This window comes from Micropterus salmoides, unplaced genomic scaffold (genome assembly GCF_014851395.1).
Source record: "Micropterus salmoides isolate LMB-PRFRI ecotype aquatic unplaced genomic scaffold, ASM1485139v1 Ms_hic_scaffold_7, whole genome shotgun sequence".
NCBI classification, from domain to species: domain Eukaryota; kingdom Metazoa; phylum Chordata; class Actinopteri; order Centrarchiformes; family Centrarchidae; genus Micropterus; species Micropterus salmoides.
In genome coordinates, this window is record NW_024044459.1 from 36,903,061 (window position 1) to 36,927,004 (window position 23,944).

The window sequence follows — 23,944 nt, forward strand, 5'->3', positions numbered from 1 at the left end:
GAGATGTTTTTACACACTGTGATGTGGTTGTAAGCAGAACATTTTAAAGGAACAGTGCTGATAATAAACATTATTTCAAACTTGACTACCCGCTGGTCTGCCTGCAGGACACATCACTGCTGCTGCCGTTAAAGTCATCACGTTACATAAAGATTGTTAGATAAGATAAAAATAATGTGGCTACACCTCAGTGTGGCGTCTTCAAAGCCGTCCAACAGTGTAATACAGCTTTGAATTCCTTATATTCAGACCATGGACAGTAAAAAGAAGAAAGTGTGGCCGGCAAGACGTCACCCGTTGGCTTCTGGACCGCCGTTTTGAAGCCTCGAGTTTGGCATTTTGTCCGTCGCCATCTCGGTGTTTTGGACCCAGACGTGACCATATTTAGACGAGATGGGGGTGTGTGGTGAAGCAGGACCCAAACGCAGGTATAGTTCAATGATTTAATAAACAGAGGGCGAGCACACTTACAAGAGCGGCTGAGTTCAGGAAATCCAAAATGACACAATCCAACGCAAACAGGGTAATCCAACAGAACAGGTCAAAATCCAAACGACTGACGGGGGACAAGCAAAACGAGACTGAGCAGACGAGCAAACAACACACTGTACACAAGGTAATGACCCGACAAAGACAAGACAGAAACACCAGGTACATATACAGGGACTAACGAGACACAGGCAGGCAACATGCACAAGCACACAGAGTAACTGGACACAAGGAATAACTGAAACTCAAAACACAGACTAACTATATAACAGATACTGGACACAGGACAGAACCCAAAAACAGATACTAAACAGACTATAAATAACATGACTGACTGAAAACAGACACGCCCACAGTGTGACAAAAACAAAACGTACGTACCGGGAAAAAATTCTCCTAAAAAACCCTGAACAAGACATTTTTTTTTGTCCAAAATCTTTCAATTAACTTTCATAAAATGAAAACACACCGTGAGAGAAAGCTCTGAGACAAAAACACTGACGGCACCCAAAAACAAGTTCCCAGCAGCCATAATTTACTAAATGAACATCACGCTGTGTTGAAGAAGACTTGAAACTAGCGACTGAGACCAGAAACTCATCAGGAAAGTGTTTACTGAGGGAATAAATCAGCTGACAAGTAGAAACATTTTCTAACATTCTTTCTGCAGCCGCTGGAGGAAACACAGGAAACTGAAGTTTCGCTGAAAGACAGTTCTCGCTCTGAAGTCTCGTGAGAGGCGAGTTGTTGCAGGAAGACGCCGGTGGAAACGGGAGTCAAGAGTCGGGGAGAGGAGTTCGTTGTTGGCTCCCGGAGCTGATCGCGTGAATTCTTGTGAGTCGCCGCGAGTTAAAATTTTTTAAGGAAGCCGCGTGAAGCTGCACAGAGCAGATCAAATCAGTCAGTTTTCTAAATAAAACGTTGCAGATCTCGATCGTACATCAACAATAACCACAGTTACAACAGACAAAAAAAGAAACCATTCAACTACGTAGCTACTTAATCATGTGAAGTGTTATGGCCCTTCACATTTAATATTTTATTACTATTATAACTATTATTGTTAATGCCATATATATATATATATATATATATATATATAGTGTTTTTCATCCCTTGACCTTTTCTCTATATTATTAGCCTTGTGTGGGGTTTAGGTCAGAGCTGAGAGATTTAGTTTTTCCCCCTCTTGTTGTTCCTCTCCGGGAATGTTCATTCAAGGCCGAGAGAGGATCTCTGTTCCCCAAAACACAGAAACCTAGACTGTGTAAATGATCACGCATCCCTTTGCTCGGGGCCAGATGGCCGAAGCCGCCCCAGGCAGCAGGTCTCTGGACCAGCTGTACATGTGTTTTAGTACTTCTACTACTTTAAATTCTTCAGACAACCGTTTGTTGTAACTCAATTATTTGCTCAACACAAGCACAGATTACTGAATCAACTCAATCTAAACATGTCAGCAAAATCAGACATCAGGATCTGCAGCAGAGGACGGGACCAAGCCGGGTCACAGGGCGGTGCTCCCGGTAGGCCTAGTAGAAGCACAAAAAGGACAAATTAACAACAAGCCGACAACGTGTCCCACTCCTGAGACACCAGAGTAACTTGACGCCGGGAAGAGGACAGAACAAAACCGCATCGCAGCTGGACAGGGAACACATAGTCAGCTGCTCCACGTACACAACGAAATCCTCCCCCTCGTTTCCACGCGTGTCTTCCTGCAACAACTGGCCTCTCGCGAGATTTCAGAGCGAGAGCTGTCCTTGAGTCTGTTTAAAAACAAAGGGGGTCACCGGGAGATCCTTTTAGGGATCCTTTTAGGGATCCTCTCCATGCTGCTGTCAGACACCTGGTGTAACAGTCTGAGCCTGTCGCTGGCAACAAGACGCCCTTTCTGTGGACGCCATTTTAACAGGAAGGAATCAGCTGCCGTCTGAAGCATCCACTGCGGGTTTCAAACCTTCCTGTACCTACGAGTCATTTCACCGGCGTCTAAATAAGGCTTTTGATGGAGCTAGGCGGCTAACAGTTTCCCCCTGCTTCCAGTGTTTGTGCTAAGCTAAGCTAAACACTTCATGGCACTACAGGTGAAAATCACATCTTCTTTTAATAAGACAAGTTACTTTTTGTGATATAACAATAAAAATAACTTGCAGAGCCTGAATCATTCGGTGAGTAATAACTTCGGGCAGGGCGGGTGTGTCTGGTCCTCTGTTGACCTTTGACCCCTGCTGGGTTAGAGGACAGAGGAGCTGCTGTTGGCAGCTGGGTGATGTAGTCCACCGCTGACTTCCTGCCCTGGTTCATCTCCAGCACTCACACCAGCTGTCTGTGTGTGTGTGTGTGTGTGTGTTCACCCCCGCTGTAATCACACACCTGCTGGCAGCCGCACACACACACACACACACACACACACACACACACACAGCGAGGCGAATGTCTGCCAGGTGAGTCAGCGGCTCAGGTGACCTTGAGTTTAGTTTGTCAGACTTTTGCTTTTTGGCCTTTCTCTGAGCTTCCTGTTCACACCTGTGGCCTGTACTACGAAGCGGGGTAACTGGCTTATCCAGGTAACTTCAGGAGTAACTTGGTGACGTCGGGTGTAACTTCCTGATTAACCTGTACTACGAAAGGTGGACGGGTGTTACCCGAGGTCTGTTGCCATGGCAATTTTACGCCGCATCTCTAAACCGCTCCGAGCAGGATTTGTTCGTGGTTAACTCGAGGTTCCCCTGCAGGTGGACTACACACCACATCTGTACTCAGTGTTAATGATGAAGTATTAATACACACCACTTCATAAAATATGTTTAGATTTCAGCCTGATTTGTTCCTCTGCGGCTGCACTGAAGTTCTGAACACAACAGCATCACGTTCAGACAGCGAGTCCTGCAGCCTCGGGGATTTAGAGAGGAATCTTAATTAATTAACGGGACAGTTTCTTAGATGGAGCCCATCTGTAGGCTATAATTGAATTCTGCTGAGTGTTTTCACATATTTAGATTGACTATTTTACGTGGCAAAAATTACGGGGTGGGGGTTAATAAACCAAGAAAAAAAAAATCCTAGATGAAGGTTTCAAATTTACAAGAAGAAAAATCTGAAAATTCCCTGAAATTAAAGTCACAAAAAAGCAAAACTCTGGTGTTTTCGTCTGTAGACGCCCAATCCACGGAAAGGTTTTTAAGGTGCATGATAGAGACTGTGGGCTAAACTCAGGAGTATTTCCTCACTACTGAATCCGATCGTGAAGTTTAATATAACTTTCCACTGCACATAATTGGCCTGCACGGCAGACGTGTGTGTGAGATGTTGCAGCTTTGCAAAGTGAAGCTGCTCTCATGAATGTGTGACTATAATGTCAGAGAATATTCAAGTTTTTTACTTGTAGATTAATCGTGGAAATTAAATTCTGTCTCAGATTATTCCCCCTCTCCTCTGGCTCCTTGTTTTCTGTTACAATGGACCTTATGTGCAGTTGGACCTTTACATCTTCATCATATTGCACATAAAAGAAGAGCCCATAAAATACATAATAAGAGATTAGAACTACAATAAGAACTAAGAAGCCTCTCTGGCTTTGTCACCTGTTATCTTGATTTATCTTGATTATGATTTAGCCGTTAACTTGTCTTTACATTCATAATTTTCTGACACTACCAATGTGCGTTCCTTTGGAGAAATACGGAGCATGCGGCGTTGCAAAAAAACTCTGCCTGCACGGCCGAACACGCCACTTTTATGTGAACGCGCACCGACTCCAAATAAGTTAACTCGGACTCAACTAACCAACATCTGATCCCCCTTCGTAGAACAGTTTAACTTGAGTGTCGGCGGTCAGTTTGTCAACCTGAGTTAACTCTGAGTAGGTTGAACTCCCTTTGTAGTTCAGGCCACTCGAGATCAAACCCTGATCCTGAACCTCTCACTGCCCCCTACTCTGCCTCTGATTGGCTAACCTTAACCAACCTAAACAACAACTCAGGGCCGGACAATAAAACAATAACAGTAATTATCGCAACATAATTTTTTTCAAATGTTTAATAAATATTCAATAACTGTTTGATTTTATTCATTTGAATCAGACACGAATTAGGACTTTTTTTTTTTACTAAGATGTTTATTTTGTTGAGAAAAAAGGACTGAAAAAAGCTTTTACTTGATTTTATTCATGCATATTTGTTGAGAAAGATTTGATCATAATAGTTTTTAAAGTTCTGCCTCCACTGTTTGGCCTCAAGTGTTCGTTCTGACCATAAAGACCGTCAGGTTTCTTCAACTTCCACTCGGGAGCAGAGCTCAGCCTTTAAACTCGATGTGATACTTATCGTGATAATTATCGACATCTGGAGATGTGAAACTTTTTTATCGTGATAACATAAAACACAAAAAGTACCAGCCAATCAGAGGCGGAGATGTTGAAAATACAGCTTATTAGGGTCCAATGTATTGATTGATCACCATGTTTGTAGATGTGACTAACAAGTCCTGTCTCTCTGTGTCCCTCCAGGTGTCTTACGTCATCAGTGTGGATGGAAACGACCATGTTGTTCACCTGGAGAGAAATGAGTAAGCTGTGAAGTGAGGATGCTGTTTCACTGTCGGCATCAAGACAGTTCAAAGAGCTTTAACATGAGACATAAGAAACACGACATAAGAAACACGCGAGCGAGCGATAAAGCCCAAAATGTTACCGCGATATCTTTCGTTCAAAGGCCGATTTTTACTCCTGAGAGAAAGTTGAAGAAACCCGATGGTTAAATGTAATTTTAAACTTTTCTTTACAGCAAGAACCTGACAAACACTTGGCATTTAAAACATTTAAAATAAAAATGAAGTAAAATCTCTTTTCAAGAAAAATGAAGTGCTAATTTGTTCGTGATTTAAATTAATAAAATCAAACATTTATTGAATATTTATTATCTTGTTACTGTCGGAAATGATTTCGCGATCATTTTATTGTCCAGCCCTAACGAAGAGACACATTTAAAAGGGATTTTAAAGAGTAAAATCAAACAGAAGATGAGTAGAATAAAAGCTAAAATATTAAACAGTAGTGTAATAGTGTTAATTACAGTGCAAGACCTGAATAAATCCTTATCAGATTTAATAAAAGACCCGATGCTCGGAGCAGACCTGCAGTTTGTTTCAGATATATGGAGAATGAAATCTGATCCAGGTTCAGTTTGGAAACGAAGCGGACCTGATCCTGGAGTCAGTGTTTCATAAACCGACAGCTGTGTTTGAAAGCAGGAGGAAAGATCTGGGCTGCGTACCAAAAGTGAAAAACAAATCTCCTTTCCTAACCACCTTTCCTCGACCTCATGGAAAACGTCGTGAGGTCGAGGAAAGGTGTGAAGGAGAATCCAGAAGGACGTCACAAGTCCAGTAACAGCTCGCATGGGTCTCAGTTACTGTTGACAGATCAAGACATGTTAGAGAGTCATGGCATAAGAGAGAAAAGGCTTAACAGCCAGTGGTAACTGATCAAAACCCTTTATCCATCATGGTCAGAGATATCTCTTTTTTATTATTATGGTAGAAAACACTTTATAGCATATTTCAACAACCCGAAACACAAGTGTCAACACTTTATTAACAGCGTCAGATCAGAGCAAAGCCAAAAGAAAGAAGGAAACTGTGAGAGTCTCATTCTTCAAAATGTGATTGATGAATTTTATCGTTTGAGAAAACAACACGTGCATAAAAACTCTTTTGGGTTTTTATATCTTCTGATCCAGTTCATTGATTCTGGTTCTGGATCAAAATGTCCGGCGCATAAAACAGGAACGAAGACACGTGTGATTAAATACGTTTAAAAAGAAAAGAAACAGCGAGTGTACAACATAATAAAAGGCAACATGATGAAGGTTCGTGTTGTCTGACTTCAGTCTCAGTGTGCAGGAGGAACACATTATCTTCTAGTCTGACAACATCATAACGGACGCTGCTGATCGGCCAATCAGATCGATCAGTTATCGACGTAAACAGCAGAAAGCAAAGCTGAAACACAGACGATAATCTTCAGTCATTAATCTTCCACCGACGTCAAACAGCTGCTTTATTATTATTATTATTATTTTATCTGTTTTCATTGCAGACAGATGTGAGATGTTTAGTTTCTGAGGGTGCAGAGAGGTTCCAGTCTGAGATATTCCTCCGTCTGCTCTCTGATGGTCGTTCAGCCTCCGTCAGCTGTCGGGAACAGACTGATAAACCTCGGCGTCAGGAAGAGACGCGATAACAGTCTGCAGAGAAACGTTGAAAGAAAGAGCCAGAAATAAGATACATCACTATATACACCACAACAGCCCCAATATAAGTTTACTGCACCAAAACAGACATTTTCTGATCTAAAATGAACAATTAAATGAAGAGTTTTGTTCGTTATTTCACTGTAGGATCAACCGATGACCAGCTGCTCTGCCTTCCCTCATTAATATTGTATATAATATATATCATAAAGTCCAAATACACCTTCTGACGGTGTGAGAACAGGCTGCTCCAGGTGGAGAAATGTGTTTACTTTCCTTACACTGCAGCAGAATAACTTGAAGTTGTTCACTCATTATTGAGCCCTGAAAAATGTCTTTTACATTATTTCTAAACTGAACTTCTAATCTGTACCTTCTTTGGTTATTCTGCAGCAAATGAAGCACATCTCTGCAGTAGTGGAGGATCAGTAAACGTGTCGTGTTTGGTTTTCATGTGGAGAAACACAACCTGACACCTTCCTGTGTTTGTTGTTGTTGTTTTCAGACTGCTGCTTCCTGCAGACTTCACCGTGTTCTCCTACAGTGACAACGGGTCACTCATCACATCCAGGCCACCTGTGCAGGTAACACACAGTTGATCAAATACAGCAAAACGTTTATTTAAACTGAATCAGTGGTGCCTTGAACGCCCAGTTGTGAACGCAAGCGCGCTTTACTTTCCTGCCTGTTGACGAACAAAAGTTTGGGGCTAGGCCAGTTAAAAACCCCAAACTTCTCTCCATCACTTTAAGAAACTCGCCACAAATAGTCCGTAACTAATACTCAAATAACCTCTGTGGAAACAGTCGAAGATTAGCGGCGCTAAGGAGTTTTTATTCCGTAAAAAGATAAAAGCCCGAGTCAGCTGCAGAGCCTTAAACCTGCGTCCTCTCTAACAGCCAGCAGGGGGCGACTCCAGCGGCTGCAGAAAAAAGTGTGATTGAATAGAAGTCTGTGAGAAAATGTTTCTACTTGTCAGCTGATTTATTCCCTCAGTAAACACTTTCCTGATGAGTTTCTGGTCTCAGTCGCTAGTTTCAAGTCTTCTTCAACACAGCATGATGTTCATTTAGTAAATTATGGTCCCATTTAGAGGAACAGAGACCAGGAAGCAGGGGAGGCTTTAGGGCGGGGCTACAAGCTGATTGACAAGTCGCTACCATGGCGACCTGTCAATCAGGATGGAGGCGACTCATATCCGCTGCTCTGTGTACATTTAACCACCACTGCTGAAAAAGCTCATCAGGAGTCGGCTGCTCATTTTTCAGTAAGAACGTTTAACTTTAAGCCTGTTTGTCGCTAGCAAAAATTAGCATCCCAGCTAATATCACAGTTAGCGTGAATTACAGACGCACCTAGCTAACCAAGCTAGCTAGCTCCGCACACGGCTGTTAGCTCCACCCTCTTGTCCAAATATGGTCACATCCGGTGCCGCTGGTTGCAAATAATCAACATGGCGGCGCCCTATTGGCCAAACTCGCAGCTTCGAAACGGCAGTCCACAAACCAACGGGTGACGTCACCATGACTACGTCCACTTCTTATATACAGCCTGTGGTTTTCTTTGTTGACTGTTTTTAACCATTAAATGGCCATAACAACATTAAACTCATTGGAAAAAGCTCAACATGTTTTTCTGGTCAAATAATCACTGTGAATCAACCATTTCTGTTATTCCGGGCAGTCCCTTCAAGCTGTTGTCACCGTGACTCAGCAAACGTCTTGGCACAAACGATCATCCGTTTACGCAGGTTGACATATTTTTCTCCTCAGTCCCAGGCGCCACCGCACGTGGCTAACGCTTGTTTACGGCGGCACCTGGTCCTTTATCTGCCCTGACCTTTCAGAAACTCAGTGAATTCTCACTCAGTGAATTCTCACTCTTTATCCGTCTCTGTGTAACTTTACATCTCCGGCCCTGCAAACTGCTTATCATAGTGACTCAGCAAATAATAGTGACAAGGCGGTACGTGCAGAGAGATTCAACATGACATCATAACCGTCTTTCATTAAGGCAGTGCCACTCAAACTGTGATTAAACTTTAAATGACCATGTCGACTGTTATGATCTAATAATTAATAAATAGCAATGTAGATGATAAAATACCTCGAAGCCCGTTTCACAACGTTTCAAGAAAACACATCGCTGGAAATCATAGAAACCTGCGCAAAACGTTTTGTCCCTGACCCCCGGCTTTTTCTCCAGGGAGCCAATCATAGAGCAGATCTGAGCAGCCAGGAAGTGATGGACCACTCAGAGCTTTAGATAATAAACTACAGGATGTTGGGAGAGAAGGTCGAGTCACATGAAAGCAGAAATAACAGACCACAGAAGAAGAAGAAGAATTAATGACAGACTGATGATTTCAGCCTCGTCCTCACGTTGTTCTTCGTGTTAAGAAACCAAAATGCCTCTGAACCTGAACCGCCTCCCGCCGCGAGCTGCTCTGTCTGTCAGCGGAGCCGTTTGGTTTATTGAAACAAGATTTTTCCCAGCAAGAGAGGCATGATGGGAGTTCCCTCTGGCTTGATATTTCCTGTCTGCTGACCTGCCGCGCTCTTTACCCCGGGGTTTCCTCTCCCCTCCACCCTCTGTTTGATATCGGATATTTGATGAGACGTTGATGATCGACAGCCTCTGGACCCCTGGGATCCAATCCCACGTGACTTTACTGGCACTTAAACGCGTCAAAGCTCGATCAGATAAAGGCTGAGAGTCTCTGAGCTAAAGGCTAACGTTAGCATTCTGACTGCTGATGTTTAGTGTGTTGGCAGCAACTAACAGTTCATTTCATTGTGGATTAAACTGCAGATTTTTTGTCTCCTCACAGTTTCCCAGAGCCCAAAGTGACGTCTTCAAATCGCTTCTTTTAACCAAACAACCCAAAGACTCCTTATTTACTGCCAGAAATGACGAAAGAAAAGCAGCAAATCTTCACTTTGAAGAATTTAGAAGCTCATTATCATATGGAAAACTAATGAAATAACTTAAACTGGGTGCGACTAAATGTTGTCATTAACTGAAATAAAGCGAGGCTTTAGAATAAAACCATAACTAACTGAAACTGTGTCGTGTGTGCTAAACTAAAACAAACTAACATTACAGAGTAAAAGTCTTTAGTTTTCCTCTTTGTCACTTTATTTCACAGAGCCGACATCAACCTGCAACTTTTGGCTGGATATGAAATCCATCTTCCAGTTTCTTAGCAGTGCCAGTTGTTAGGACCACGGCCCTCGCCATCGGCATCATGGCGGCGAAAGTCGGGATTATAATACAATATTATAAACTGGGAAAAACTAAACTAATTATCAAACTAAAAATAAACTAGCAAACCGCTTAAAAAACTAATTAAAACTAGTAGAGGTGGTGATGGAGCAGTGGATAAGACACATGCCTTCGGGTTCAATCCCCCGCTGTGACACCAATGTGTCCCTGAGCGAGACGCTTAGCCCCTCGCTGCTCCAGAGGCGTGCGACCTCTGATGACGGACAGCTGAGGCAAAGTGTTGGACGCGTTACCATGTTGACCTGATGGCGGCGCCAGAGGAAAAGTTATTACAGTTCATCCTGAGGGGAGAGTGAAGGTCTGACCTACACAAACCGTCCAGCATTAAGGCTCTGAGGATGGACGGGGGTCTGACGGCGCCGGCGTGAGTCGGTCGTGTCCGAGTGAAATCTAAACTTTACAGCCTCGGAGCTCCGGCTTCTGGGAGGGAGGACTTCTGGGAAATTATTCGTCTAATGGTTCCTCGTCTTCCTTCCACCTCAGAATGGCTCCGTAGAGGTTAATTTACTTTTTAACGGACTTTGTTGACGGAGAGACGGTGACGTGTAACACAGCACCGAGATGGTTCAGAACAGCCGCCATGTTTGTAGTTCTTCTGTAAATCTAAGTAGTTCAGGACCAGTGAAAAAACTTAAACGGTACCAAAGTTAAAACCAACGTTTACGACATTTTCAGATCTGAAATTAACAATTAAATGAAGGGGTTTTGTCACCGTAGGATCAACCAATGAGCAGCTGCCTGCATTAATATCATACATAATATATATAAGACAGTACTAATAAAGCTTCTGAGGGGGAATTAACAGGCCGCAGAAATAATGTTGCGTTATTTAAGGTTTTTCACTTAGATTTACAAACAAACTAGAGAAATCTTTACTTATTTCTGCCGTTGTGCTTTCACCTTTTTAAAATGTCGTTCCTGTCACGTTCTCTCTCAGAATCAGAAACAGCTTTGTTGCCAAATAGTTTTGACACATACAGGGAATTTGCTTTTGGTGATGCGTGTAAAAATAGACGTAATAAAATAAATATAACAATATGAAGGAATTTCCTGCAGCTTGCTGGTCGATCCGACGCGTGAATGTAGATTAAACACACATTAGAACTAAGCACCTGTGTCACTGGTACTTCTCTATGTAGTATCACGTATTTTTTGACATTACCAGATGTGTAACGGTCTCCACATGGTGTCCACATTGTTTCTTCTGGCCCTCCCTGCCGACGTGTCTGTGTTTCTGTCGGTGTTACTTACTGATGACTGTAAATACTGCAGAACACGCCGCCCCCTGCTGGCGTCTGGGAGACCCCGCAGCCTGCATCATCTTAAGTGTGCGTTGTGTTGTGTTGCAGAACCACTGTCACTACCAGGGCTTCGTTCAGGACATGCAGGGTTCATCTGTGGCTTTGAGCATCTGCAACGGCCTCAGGTAACACACACACACACACACACACACACGTGTTTCCATCACTGCAGACCAGAGCTGGACTTAAGCTGCGTTTCGACCCCGGAACCAGGAACCTTTGGAGGGACCGGGGTCTAAATTTAGTTCTGGGGTCGCTCGGGGGGGGGGGTAGTACTGCTCCTCTCTTTTCCACCATGTTTGCAAACCAGTAAGTCACAACCAACATTCAGAGAGCCGCACGAGTCTCGCCGACGTCACCTGAGAACGTCGGCATTAAATGTGTTGCTGGGAAACAGCAGCCGCCGTGCGGCGGTGGGTTTACAGCGAACAGCTGATGGAGTTTAGCTAAATACTGAGTCCAGAGTTGTTTAAGTTTTCATCAGTCAGAGCTGAAGTCGGCCTCCTGCTCTCCAAAACAAACAGAGCAGCTGATTACAGCAGGTAATAAAGCTCGTTAAACATCACGTTCCTCCGACGCTCTAAATACACACTAAATACACACTAAATACACACTAAATACACTGTGTACACACTAAATACACACTGTACACACTAAATACACACTAAATACACTCTGTACACACTAAATACACACTAAATACACACTAAATACACTCTGTACACACTAAATACACTCTGTACACACTAAATACACACTAAATACACTCTGTACACACTAAATACACACTAAATACACTCTGTACACACTAAATACACTCTGTACACACTAAATACACACTAAATACACTCTGTACACACTAAATACACTCTGTACACACTAAATACACACTAAATACACTCTGTACACACCAAATACACACTAAATACACTCTGTACACAACAAATACACACTAAATACACTCTGTACACACTAAATACACACTAAATACACACTGTACACAGTATCTCCTCTCTCAAGGACACAGTTAGTTTCCTATTTTCACTCACAGATGGCTGTGTGAGGGTGTGAAGTCCACCTGCTGTTTCAGCCTGAGTGATTTCTCAGTTCACACACAGGCCTAATTAATACTTTGTCTTTCCGTATCGTTGTTCAACAGGCGCACAGTTTCCGTCTCTGTGCCGCTGAAGGTGTCTCATCAGGTGTTCCTAAAGGGAAGTCCCTGATTGGCTCTGAAGGCTGTAGGGCCTGTTGCGTCGTCGTGTAACCGAGGCCTCCTAAACTCACTAAACTCCCAGCTAGAACTAGACTCTTCAATCAGGACTGGGTTTTGGTATCGAGAACCGGTTCCAAGAAAGTAGGGTGGCGCCATGTGACCTGTGGCGGTTGATGAGGATGTGATGTAACGGTGTAATGACCTCGCGTCTCTCTCTCTCTCTCTCTTCAGAGGAGTGTTGCATCTCACCGACGACAGTTACGGCATCGAGCCGCTAGACTCCGCCCCCGACCGGCACCTGGTTTACCGCCTGCAGGATGTGACGTCGCAGCCGCGGGGATGTGGAACGCCGCACGACCACAACAACGCCACGGAGCGCGCTCAGCGCGAACCGGAGGAAATCCCCCACAGACGGCACAGCAGGGTGCGTTCACAGACGCACGCGCTCTCAGGATTTAATATTCCCCCGTTGGTTCAGTGAATTAGCTTGATGCCGTTTCTGTGCGTTGCAGATGAAGCGAGCGATTCTCCATCAGACTCACTACGTGGAGCTGCTGCTGGTGGTCGACCACGAGAGGGTAACACACACACACACACACACATACACGTAGTCAAACAGCTGCGTGAGCGCTGCTAAAGGAACAGGTGTGTTTGTTGGTAGTCGGCTGGTTTGGTTCAACCGTCAAGGCAAAACAAATAAAACGATCAAGGTAAATAAACGTGTAATAAATGTTTTTAAAGTGCGTCAGGAAATCCAAAATTGTTAAACAGAGTTAGGTTGTAGAGTTTGAATCTCCACCTGCCACCTGAAGTTTGTGTTTCTCTTTACATAAATAAATTGATATAAAATAACTTGGTGCAGAAAAAATGATCAGAATACAGGAACATGCTGAACATGAAAGAATATCTGATTTAAATAAAAGCAGCCTTGATTTCAAGGTTTCTGGGAGTTTGTTCCAGATATATGGAGCATAAAACCTGAACGCCGCTTCCACAGAGTTCAGGTCTTCTGGGAATTTAGCAACCAAACCAAGAAATTAGGAAATATTATGATAATAATGAGATTATTTGTGGTTAACGGTGGCGTCTGAACTAACGGCACGCAGCCGCAGAGGATTATCTTCTGTTTTATAGCAGCTCTGCTAACAGCTTGATCCTGAGACGAGCAGCAGTTTGTTTTGGCGACTTTGTGCTCAACAAACACGAACTGATATAAATATAAAGCTTAAACACGTCACACACAGATGTGACGCACAATTTCACCAACGCGTTGTTTTAAACGTCTGAAGCTTTTCTTTCTCTCTTCAGTACAACTACATGAACAGGAACGAGACGGCGGTGAGGGAGGAGATGGTTCATCTCGCCAACTTGGTCGACAGCGTGAGTAAAAACACACACTCGGGCGCAGGACAGTCGTGTCCAATCACAAAATGTTTCCTGAGGCGAGACGACGGCGTTTCTGGACTCGTTTTGTGTGTGTGTTCAGATCTACATACAGCTGAATGTTCGGGTGGTCCTGGTGGGGCTGGAGATCTGGTCTCAGCAGAACCTGATCAGCACCGAAGGAGGAGCCGGAGAGGTGCTGAGTCGCTTCACCCAGTGGAGAGAGAAAGAGCTGGTGTCCCGCCGCCGCCACGACTCGGCGCAGCTCATCCTGTTAGTGCACGCACACGCACACACACATGTTGTCAATAATGATGATGATGATGATGATGATGGTGGTGGCCTTGCAGGAAGAAGAGTTTTGGGGCAACAGCTGGGATGGCCTTCGTCTCCACGGTCTGCTCCAGGAGCCACGGGGGCGGGATCAACGCGGTACGCTGCTCTCTTCTTATTGGCCGCCTCACCTGTCTGTCTCTTCACAAACTTAAAGCTGCATTCAAATCACGTAGAAAAGTCTGTAAATTTAAACTCCAGGTTCCTTTTTCACAAAGTCTCTCCTCTTATCGCTTCTTCGTCTCCACGTAACTCTGTGAATCAGACAGTTGACCCTGGATCCTACATTTCCCAGGATGCAACAGGATAGCGTCTTTCATGAGAGCGAGAGCTGCCCTGACTTCAAACTAAACGTGTGCCTGTTAGAAAGTCACAGTGAACAGCCAGTAAAGCGCGTCTGTCTGTGACGTCACTGAGCGCCGTCACGTCCGAGTGACCTTCGCTGTCCTCCGTCTGAATCTCTCCGCAGTTCAACAACAACAACCTTCCCTCGTTCGCCTCCATCGTGGCTCATGAGCTCGGTCACAACCTCGGGATGAACCACGACGACGGGCGCTCCTGCACCTGCCCCACCCCCGCCTGCATCATGAACTCAGGGGCCACGTAAGACCAGAACACACGATACACACTCTACAGAGTACTTATACACACTCTACAGAGTACTTATACACACTCTACAGAGTACTTATACACACTCTACAGAGTACTTATACACACTCTACGGAGTACTTATACACACTCTACAGAGTATTTATACACACTCTACAGAGTACTGTGTGTATATACTGTATTTATACACACTCTACAGAGTATTTATACACACTCTACAGAGTACTGTGTGTATATACTGTATTTATACACACTCTACAGAGTACTGTGTGTATATACTGTATTTATACACACTCTACAGAGTATTTATACACACTCTACGGAGTACTTATACACACTCTACAGAGTACTTATACACACTCTACAGAGTATTTATACACACTCTACAGAGTATTTATACACACTCTACAGAGTACTGTGTGTATATACTGTATTTATACACACTCTACAGAGTATTTATACACACTCTACAGAGTACTGTGTGTATATACTGTATTTATACACACTCTACAGAGTATTTATACACACTCTACAGAGTATTTATACACACTCTACAGAGTACTGTGTGTATATACTGTATTTATACACACTCTACAGAGTATTTATACACACTCTACAGAGTATTTATACACACTCTACAGAGTACTGTGTGTATATACTGTATTTATACACACTCTACAGAGTATTTATACACACTCTACAGAGTATTTATACACACTCTACAGAGTACTGTGTGTATATACTGTATTTATACACACTCTACAGAGTATTTATACACACTCTACAGAGTATTTATACACACTCTACAGAGTACTGTGTGTATATACTGTATTTATACACACTCTACAGAGTACTGTGTGTATATACTGTATTTATACACACTCTACAGAGTATTTATACACACTCTACAGAGTACTGTGTGTATATACTGTATTTATACACACTCTACAGAGTATTTATACACACTCTACAGAGTACTGTGTGTATATACTGTATTTATACACACTCTACAGAGTATTTATACACACTCTACAGAGTACTTATACACACTCTACAGAGTACTGTGTGTATATACTGTATTTATACACACTCTACAGAGTACTGTGTGTATATACTGTATTTATACACACTCTACAGAGTATTTATACACACTCTACAGAGTACTGTGTGTATATACTGTATTTATACACACTCTACAGAGTATTTATACACACTCTACAGAGTACTGTGTGTATATACTGTATTTATACACACTCTACAGAGTACTGTGTGTATATACTGTATTTATACACACTCTACAGAGTACTGTGTGTATATACTGTATTTATACACACTCTACAGAGTATTTATACACACTCTACAGAGTATTTATACACACTCTACAGAGTACTGTGTGTATATACTGTATTTATACACACTCTACAGAGTATTTATACACACTCTACAGAGTACTGTGTGTATATACTGTATTTATACACACTCTACAGAGTATTTATACACACTCTACAGAGTACTGTGTGTATATACTGTATTTATACACACTCTACAGAGTATTTATACACACTCTACAGAGTATTTATACACACTCTACAGAGTACTGTGTGTATATACTGTATTTATACACTCTACAGAGTATTTATACACACTCTACAGAGTACTGTGTGTATATACTATATTTATACACATTCTACAGAGTATTTATACACACTCTACAGAGTACTGTGTGTATATACTGTATTTATACACTCTACAGAGTATTTATACACACTCTACAGAGTACTGTGTGTATATACTGTATTTATACACACTACAGAGTATTTATACACACTCTACAGAGTACTGTGTGTATATACTGTATTTATACACACTACAGAGTATTTATACACACTCTACAGAGTACTGTGTGTATATACTATATTTATACACACTCTACAGAGTACTGTGTGTATATACTGTATTTATACACACTACAGAGTATTTATACACACTCTACAGAGTACTGTGTGTATATACTGTATTTATACACACTCTACAGAATATTTATACACACTCTACAGAGTACTGTGTGTGTATACTGTATATATATATTAAAATATATATATATATATATATATATATATATATATATATATATATATATATATATATATATATATATATATTATAATATATATATATATATATATATAATATATATATATATATATTATATAACCCCCCCCCTCCTCCCTGCAGAGGATCCAGAAACTTCAGCAGCTGCAGTGCCGATGACTTTGAGAAGATGATCCTGCTGACGGGGGGAACGTGTCTCCTGAACGTCCCGCGGCCTGACGAGGCCTACAGCGCCCCCTACTGTGGGAACCGGCTGGTGGACGTGGGAGAGGAGTGCGACTGCGGATCACAGAAGGTCTGAAACTAAACAGAGGAGCAATAACGTAATGCACACAGCAGAGTTTAGGGCAGGTAGACTTAATTATGAATTCTCATTAAATGACGACGTTATTCGTAATATAACGCTTAACACGTCACACAGATCTGTGGGAGAGATTCTGAACGAGCAGAAAGTTTTGAACATGAGCAGAAAGAGCTGCTGAAACACAGGAGCTGTTAAAGTCCAGTAGAAACCAGTCTCAACTTTACTCACATCACACTGAAACTGTTTGAGCTGCATATCACACAGCACATTATTAACAGGACGGCCGCATAACGTGTGTGTTACAGGAGTGTGAGGAGGACCCCTGCTGTGAGTATCAGACCTGTAAACTGAAGTCTGGAGCTCAGTGTGCGTACGGAGAGTGCTGCTCCAAATGTCAGGTAAACACGGATTTTAATATTTTAGTTACTGATCTCGTGTTCTCCGCCTGACCACGAGCTAACTCCTCTGTGTGTGTGTTTAGTACCAACCAGGTGGGACGGTGTGTCGGTCCAGTACAGACGAGTGCGATCTGCCTGAGTACTGTAACGGCTCCTCGCCGCTCTGTCAGAGCGACGTCTTCGTCCAGGTGAGCCGTCGGTCTGCAGGTAGAGGGCGCTGCCCCCGTACGTTTGCTCTGCTGAACTTTATTCTGTTATCACTAAACTCTTGTTTGTGTGTCTCAGAACGGGCAGCCCTGCAGGAACCAGCGGGCCTACTGTTATAACGGGAAGTGCCAGCACTACGACGGGCAGTGTCAGGCCATATTCGGACCCAGTACGTACTGAAGATGTTCACCGAGCCTGACGGGACTCTGTGTCTCAGGGGGTTTCACTCTGACTGTGATAAAAACCTAATATATACCTAATCTGAATCTTACGGAGTCTCGGTCCTGGTTCCAACCCCTTCACCACAGATCTGCTAGCACTTGTCTTTAGTAACTAATCATTAGTTACTATTACAAAAGATATTAGTAATATATGTATTTACATAAGAATTATTATTATTAACTGCATATTTTTGGGGGGGTTACCAGTAAGAATGGATTAGTTACTAATAAATAAAAAATAAGCACTAGTGGCTAAATAATAGTGACCAGTAGAATAGAGATGTTTATTAGAAGCTATTCTATTAATTACCAGTAACTGATAGGTGATATCTGAACTGCAGGGCCCCGTAAACAATACTTACTAGTATCTAATGAATTGTTACTAGTATAACGGGGAAATAGTCTAATAATCTAGACTAATAAACAAGTACTGGTAGCTTTTAATAGCGACTAGTAAGTTTAAATTATTAAATGTTGAAACAGCTTACCATACAGAAAAAGTCTAGAGTATACCTAAAGTATACGCTTATATATGAAGTAACCTAGATAACCTACATTTGGAGTGCGCACGTATTCAAGCCTTTACGGTAAGTGAAGCGGCCCAGAGCGAGCTGACGGGCAGGTTAGAGACTTTATCCTGTCAGTTTGTCTCTTTAGTATGAAGAGAGGCTGTGAAGTCTTCATGTTACAACATTATTTATCAAACCGGGTCGGACTGGATGAATTTAGCACGAGGAGGAAACACGTGACAGCATCCGGTTTTCAAAATAAGGCGTCTGTACAGGATGGAAATAAGATTAACTGGATTATATTCACAGAAAGTATAAAACATATTACATGTGTCTATTAAAAGTAACTTTACCGGGCCCCCCCACCATAGTCTCGCCACATCCTGTGGGAAACACTGAGGAAAAAGCTAATTTTAATAAATAGTTGAAAACAAATGTGAATGTACTTGTTCGGTGTTCTGCAAAGTTTTTCATTAAATTCGGTTTCGTCTTCAAGAATTTTAATTTCGGTGCCTCCCTAGTTTCAGGTTTTATCAGCTCCATGTTGGTGATAAAAAATTTATGTAAATTAGTATCTTTAAGGGCTTAAAACCACCACGTTGGCACCAAACAGTTTAGAGATGGTTCTTCTTTTCAGGTCTGAAGTGTTCTTTCAGCATCCCCGCCTGTTAACAAACACATCGTCTCTTCCTCAGAGGCGAAGGCGGCTCCTGAAATCTGTTTCAAAGACGTCAACAGTAAAGGAGATCGCTTCGGCAACTGTGGTTACCACAACTTTGGCTACAAGAAGTGTGAGAGCAGGTAACGCACACACACCTTCATCATCATCATCATCATCAGTCTGTTTGCCCCTGAGGAGTTCTGACTCATTTTATCAGAATTTCCCAGAATGCATTTCACACCGACCACCACCTAAAAGTGTAGATTTTAAATATGAGGACAGTTTATCTAAACAATCCGTGTTGAGACATTTGCTTGGATGTTTTTGGAGACGGTCTGAGATGAGCTTTCAGTCAGCGTCCCAGCAGACGGGCGCATCTCAAAAGATTAGAACATCGTTGAAAACTTCATTTGAGCTCCACAGACGCAGACTGAGAGATTAAAGGAAAATCTTTAATAATAATAATAATAATCCTTATTTGTAGAGCACTTTTCAAAAACAAGTTACAAAGTGCTTTAACATGTGTAAAGAATAATACAAAAAAACAAGATAAGAGCATGAAAAATTTATATAAAATTAGAAAAATACAATAAAATAAAAGAGATAAAATAAAGTCAAAACACTTTCCAGGTGTTTTGAGGTAATCAGCTGATCAGAGTGTGTTTCATAAATACTTTATTCTGATATTTTAATAGTACTGGAGTTTAGATTTCCACGAGCTGTAAGCCGAACCCATCCGGATTAAATTGAAAAAAAGGCTTGAAATATTTTACTTTATGTGTAATGAATCTAGAATATACAGAAGTTTCACTCCCACGATATTCGATCTTGTGATCTCTCCTGCGTCAGGTGCAGCTGCATCGTTGTCCGGGTGGAAACGGCAGAGAGAGCGGGTTATACGCACCGTACAGTGGCAGAAACAGGTTGTAGCAATGGAAGGACAAACTTGTGAACGTTTGTCATAAATCAGGAGAAATACAGGAAGTCGGGAAAATTGTGACCCCGAGAGGAAACTGGACGGGTTGTAAAGTCACCCGTTGGTTTGTGGGCCGCCATTTTAAAGCCTCCAATTTGGCATTTTGGCCGTCGCCATCTTGCTTTTTTGGAACCAGCAGTGACCATATTTGGCCGAGAAAGCGGAGCTAGCTAGCTTAGTTAGCTAGGTGCGTCTGTAATTCACGCTAACTGTGATATTAGCTGGGATGCTAATTTTAGCTAGCGACAAACAGGCTTCAAAGAAAACAGTCTTACTGAAACATGAGCGGCCGACTCCTGATGAGCTTTTTCAGCGGCGCTGGTTAAATGTTCACAGAGCAGCGAATACGAGTCGCCTCTATCCTGATTCACAGGTCGCCATGGTAGCGACTTGGCGGCTCATAATTTACTAAACGAATATCATGCTGAGACCATAAACTCATCAGGAAAGTGTTTACTGAGGGAATAAATCAGCTGACAAGTAGAAACATTTTCTCACAGACTTCTATAGAGTCGCCCCCTGCTGGCCGGTTTATGCAGGTTTAAGTAATTCCTTTGGAAGATCAATTTCTTGATCACATGATACCCGCTGAGTGACGCTCCTCTCCGTCTCCATAGAAACGCCATGTGCGGGAAGCTGCAGTGCTCTAACGTCCAGGCGGTGACGGTGTTCGGCATCGAGCCGTCGATCATCAGCACGCCGATCACCGGAGGCAAATGTTACGGAGTCGACTTCATGTTGGGATCAGACGTCCCCGATCCAGGGATGGTGAACGAAGGGACCAAGTGTGGAGACAACAAGGTCATAAAATAATAATACTAATAATCCAGATACGACGTAGAGCGTTATTCAATAAACAGAAATATATATATATAGAAGAGGAGAAGAGGAGACGAGGAGAGGAGGAGAGGAAAGGAGGCAAGGAGAGGAGGAGAGGAGACGTTGATGCTTGTTTCTTCTTCTGTGGTGTTCAGGTCTGTTTGAACTATGAGTGTCGCAGCGCTGACATCCTGAACTACGACTGTGACGTGGAGAAGAAATGTCACGGACACGGGGTGAGACACCTGTCTGTCTGTCTACCTGTCTGTCAGGTGTCTCAGTCCATCACTCTGTAACCTGTCTGTCTGTCTACCTGTCTGTCAGGTGTCTCAGTCCATCACTCTGTAACCTGTCTGTCTGTCTACCTGTCTGTCAGGTGTCTCAGTCCATCACTCTGTAACCTGTCTGTCTGTCTACCTGTCTGTCAGGTGTCTCAGTCCATCACTCTGTAACCTGTCTGTCTGTCTACCTGTCTGTCAGGTGTCTCAGTCCATCACTCTGTAACCTGTCTGTCTGTCTACCTGTCTGTCAGGTGTCTCAGTCCATCACTCTGTAACCTGTCTGTCTGTCTACCTGTCTGTCAGGTGTCTCAGTCCATCACTCTGTAACCTGTCTGTCTGTCTACCTGTCTGTCAGGTGTCTCAGTCCATCACTCTGTAACCTGTCTGTCTGTCTACCTGTCTGTCAGGTGTCTCAGTCCATCACTCTGTAACCTGTCTGTCTGTCTACCTGTCTGTCAGGTGTCTCAGTCCATCACTCTGTAACCTGTCTGTCTGTCTACCTGTCTGTCAGGTGTCTCAGTCCATCACTCTGTAACCTGTCTGTCTGTCTACCTGTCTGTCAGGTGTCTCAGTCCATCACTCTGTAACCTGTCTGTCTGTCTACCTGTCTGTCAGGTGTATCAGTCCATCACTCTGTAACCTGTCTGTCTGTCTACCTGTCTGTCAGGTGTCTCAGTCCATCACTCTGTAACCTGTCTGTCTGTCTACCTGTCTGTCAGGTGTCTCAGTCCATCACTCTGTAACCTGTCTGTCTGTCTACCTGTCTGTCAAGTGTCTCAGTCCATCACTCTGTAACCTGTCTGTCTGTCTACCTGTCTGTCAGGTGTCTCAGTCCATCACTCTGTAACCTGTCTGTCTGTCTACCTGTCTGTCAGGTGTCTCAGTCCATCACTCTGTAACCTGTCTGTCTGTCTACCTGTCTGTCAGGTGTCTCAGTCCATCACTCTGTAACCTGTCTGTCTACCTGTCTGTCAGGTGTCTCAGTCCATCACTCTGTAACCTGTCTGTCTGTCTACCTGTCTGTCAGGTGTCTCAGTCCATCACTCTGTAACCTGTCTGTCTACCTGTCTGTCAGGTGTCTCAGTCCATCACTCTGTAACCTGTCTGTCTGTCTACCTGTCTGTCAGGTGTCTCAGTCCATCACTCTGTAACCTGTCTGTCTGTCTACCTGTCTGTCAGGTGTCTCAGTCCATCACTCTGTAACCTGTCTGTCTACCTGTCTGTCAGGTGTCTCAGTCCATCACTCTGTAACCTGTCTGTCTACCTGTCTGTCAGGTGTCTCAGTCCATCACTCTGTAACCTGTCTGTCTGTCTACCTGTCTGTCAGGTGTCTCAGTCCATCACTCTGTAACCTGTCTGTCTGTCTACCTGTCTGTCAAGTGTCTCAGTCCATCACTCTGTAACCTGTCTGTCTACCTGTCTGTCAGGTGTCTCAGTCCATCACTCTGTAACCTGTCTGTCTACCTGTCTGTCAGGTGTCTCAGTCCATCACTCTGTAACCTGTCTGTCTACCTGTCTGTCAGGTGTCTCAGTCCATCACTCTGTAACCTGTCTGTCTGTCTACCTGTCTGTCAGGTGTCTCAGTCCATCACTCTGTAACCTGTCTGTCTGTCTACCTGTCTGTCAGGTGTCTCAGTCCATCACTCTGTAACCTGTCTGTCTGTCTACCTGTCTGTCAGGTGTCTCAGTCCATCACTCTGTAACCTGTCTGTCTGTCTACCTGTCTGTCAGGTGTCTCAGTCCATCACTCTGTAACCTGTCTGTCTGTCTACCTGTCTGTCAGGTGTCTCAGTCCATCACTCTGTAACCTGTCTGTCTGTCTACCTGTCTGTCAGGTGTCTCAGTCCATCACTCTGTAACCTGTCTGTCTACCTGTCTGTCAGGTGTCTCAGTCCATCACTCTGTAACCTGTCTGTCTGTCTACCTGTCTGTCAGGTGTCTCAGTCCATCACTCTGTAACCTGTCTGTCTGTCTACCTGTCTGTCAGGTGTCTCAGTCCATCACTCTGTAACCTGTCTGTCTGTCTACCTGTCTGTCAGGTGTCTCAGTCCATCACTCTGTAACCTGTCTGTCTGTCTACCTGTCTGTCAATTGTCTCAGTCCATCACTCTGTAACCTGTCTGTCTGTCTACCTGTCTGTCAAGTGTCTCAGTCCATCACTCTGTAACCTGTCTGTCTGTCTACCTGTCTGTCAGGTGTCTCAGTCCATCACTCTGTAACCTGTCTGTCTGTCTACCTGTCTGTCAGGTGTCTCAGTCCATCACTCTGTAACCTGTCTGTCTGTCTACCTGTCTGTCAAGTGTCTCAGTCCATCACTCTGTAACCTGTCTGTCTGTCTACCTGTCTGTCAGGTGTCTCAGTCCATCACTCTGTAACCTGTCTGTCTACCTGTCTGTCAGGTGTCTCAGTCCATCACTCTGTAACCTGTCTGTCTGTCTACCTGTCTGTCAGGTGTCTCAGTCCATCACTCTGTAACCTGTCTGTCTGTCTACCTGTCTGTCAGGTGTCTCAGTCCATCACTCTGTAACCTGTCTGTCTACCTGTCTGTCAGGTGTCTCAGTCCATCACTCTGTAACCTGTCTGTCT

General features: G+C 43.3%; 2 protein-coding genes across 2 annotated transcripts in view; one reads left to right on the forward strand and one right to left on the reverse strand.

The window, feature by feature from the left end:
* Positions 1 to 23,944, reverse strand: part of LOC119891504 (scavenger receptor cysteine-rich type 1 protein M160-like) — a 1,270,577-nt gene that overhangs the window by 152,731 nt on the left and 1,093,902 nt on the right. The gene's annotated exons all lie outside the window — the stretch shown is intronic.
* The window catches only part of adam9 (ADAM metallopeptidase domain 9), a gene marked incomplete in the record, with an annotated part of 55,064 nt that overhangs the window by 17,783 nt on the left and 13,337 nt on the right, over positions 1 to 23,944 (forward strand). The window contains 16 exon segments of the mRNA XM_038703264.1: positions 5,000 to 5,058; positions 7,249 to 7,327; positions 11,378 to 11,454; positions 12,777 to 12,969; positions 13,058 to 13,123; positions 13,854 to 13,925; positions 14,032 to 14,201; positions 14,279 to 14,360; positions 14,731 to 14,864; positions 17,106 to 17,277; positions 17,592 to 17,684; positions 17,768 to 17,872; positions 17,970 to 18,060; positions 19,317 to 19,422; positions 20,876 to 21,059; positions 21,233 to 21,313. Coding sequence (XP_038559192.1) covers positions 5,000 to 5,058; positions 7,249 to 7,327; positions 11,378 to 11,454; positions 12,777 to 12,969; positions 13,058 to 13,123; positions 13,854 to 13,925; positions 14,032 to 14,201; positions 14,279 to 14,360; positions 14,731 to 14,864; positions 17,106 to 17,277; positions 17,592 to 17,684; positions 17,768 to 17,872; positions 17,970 to 18,060; positions 19,317 to 19,422; positions 20,876 to 21,059; positions 21,233 to 21,313 — 1,764 coding nt within the window.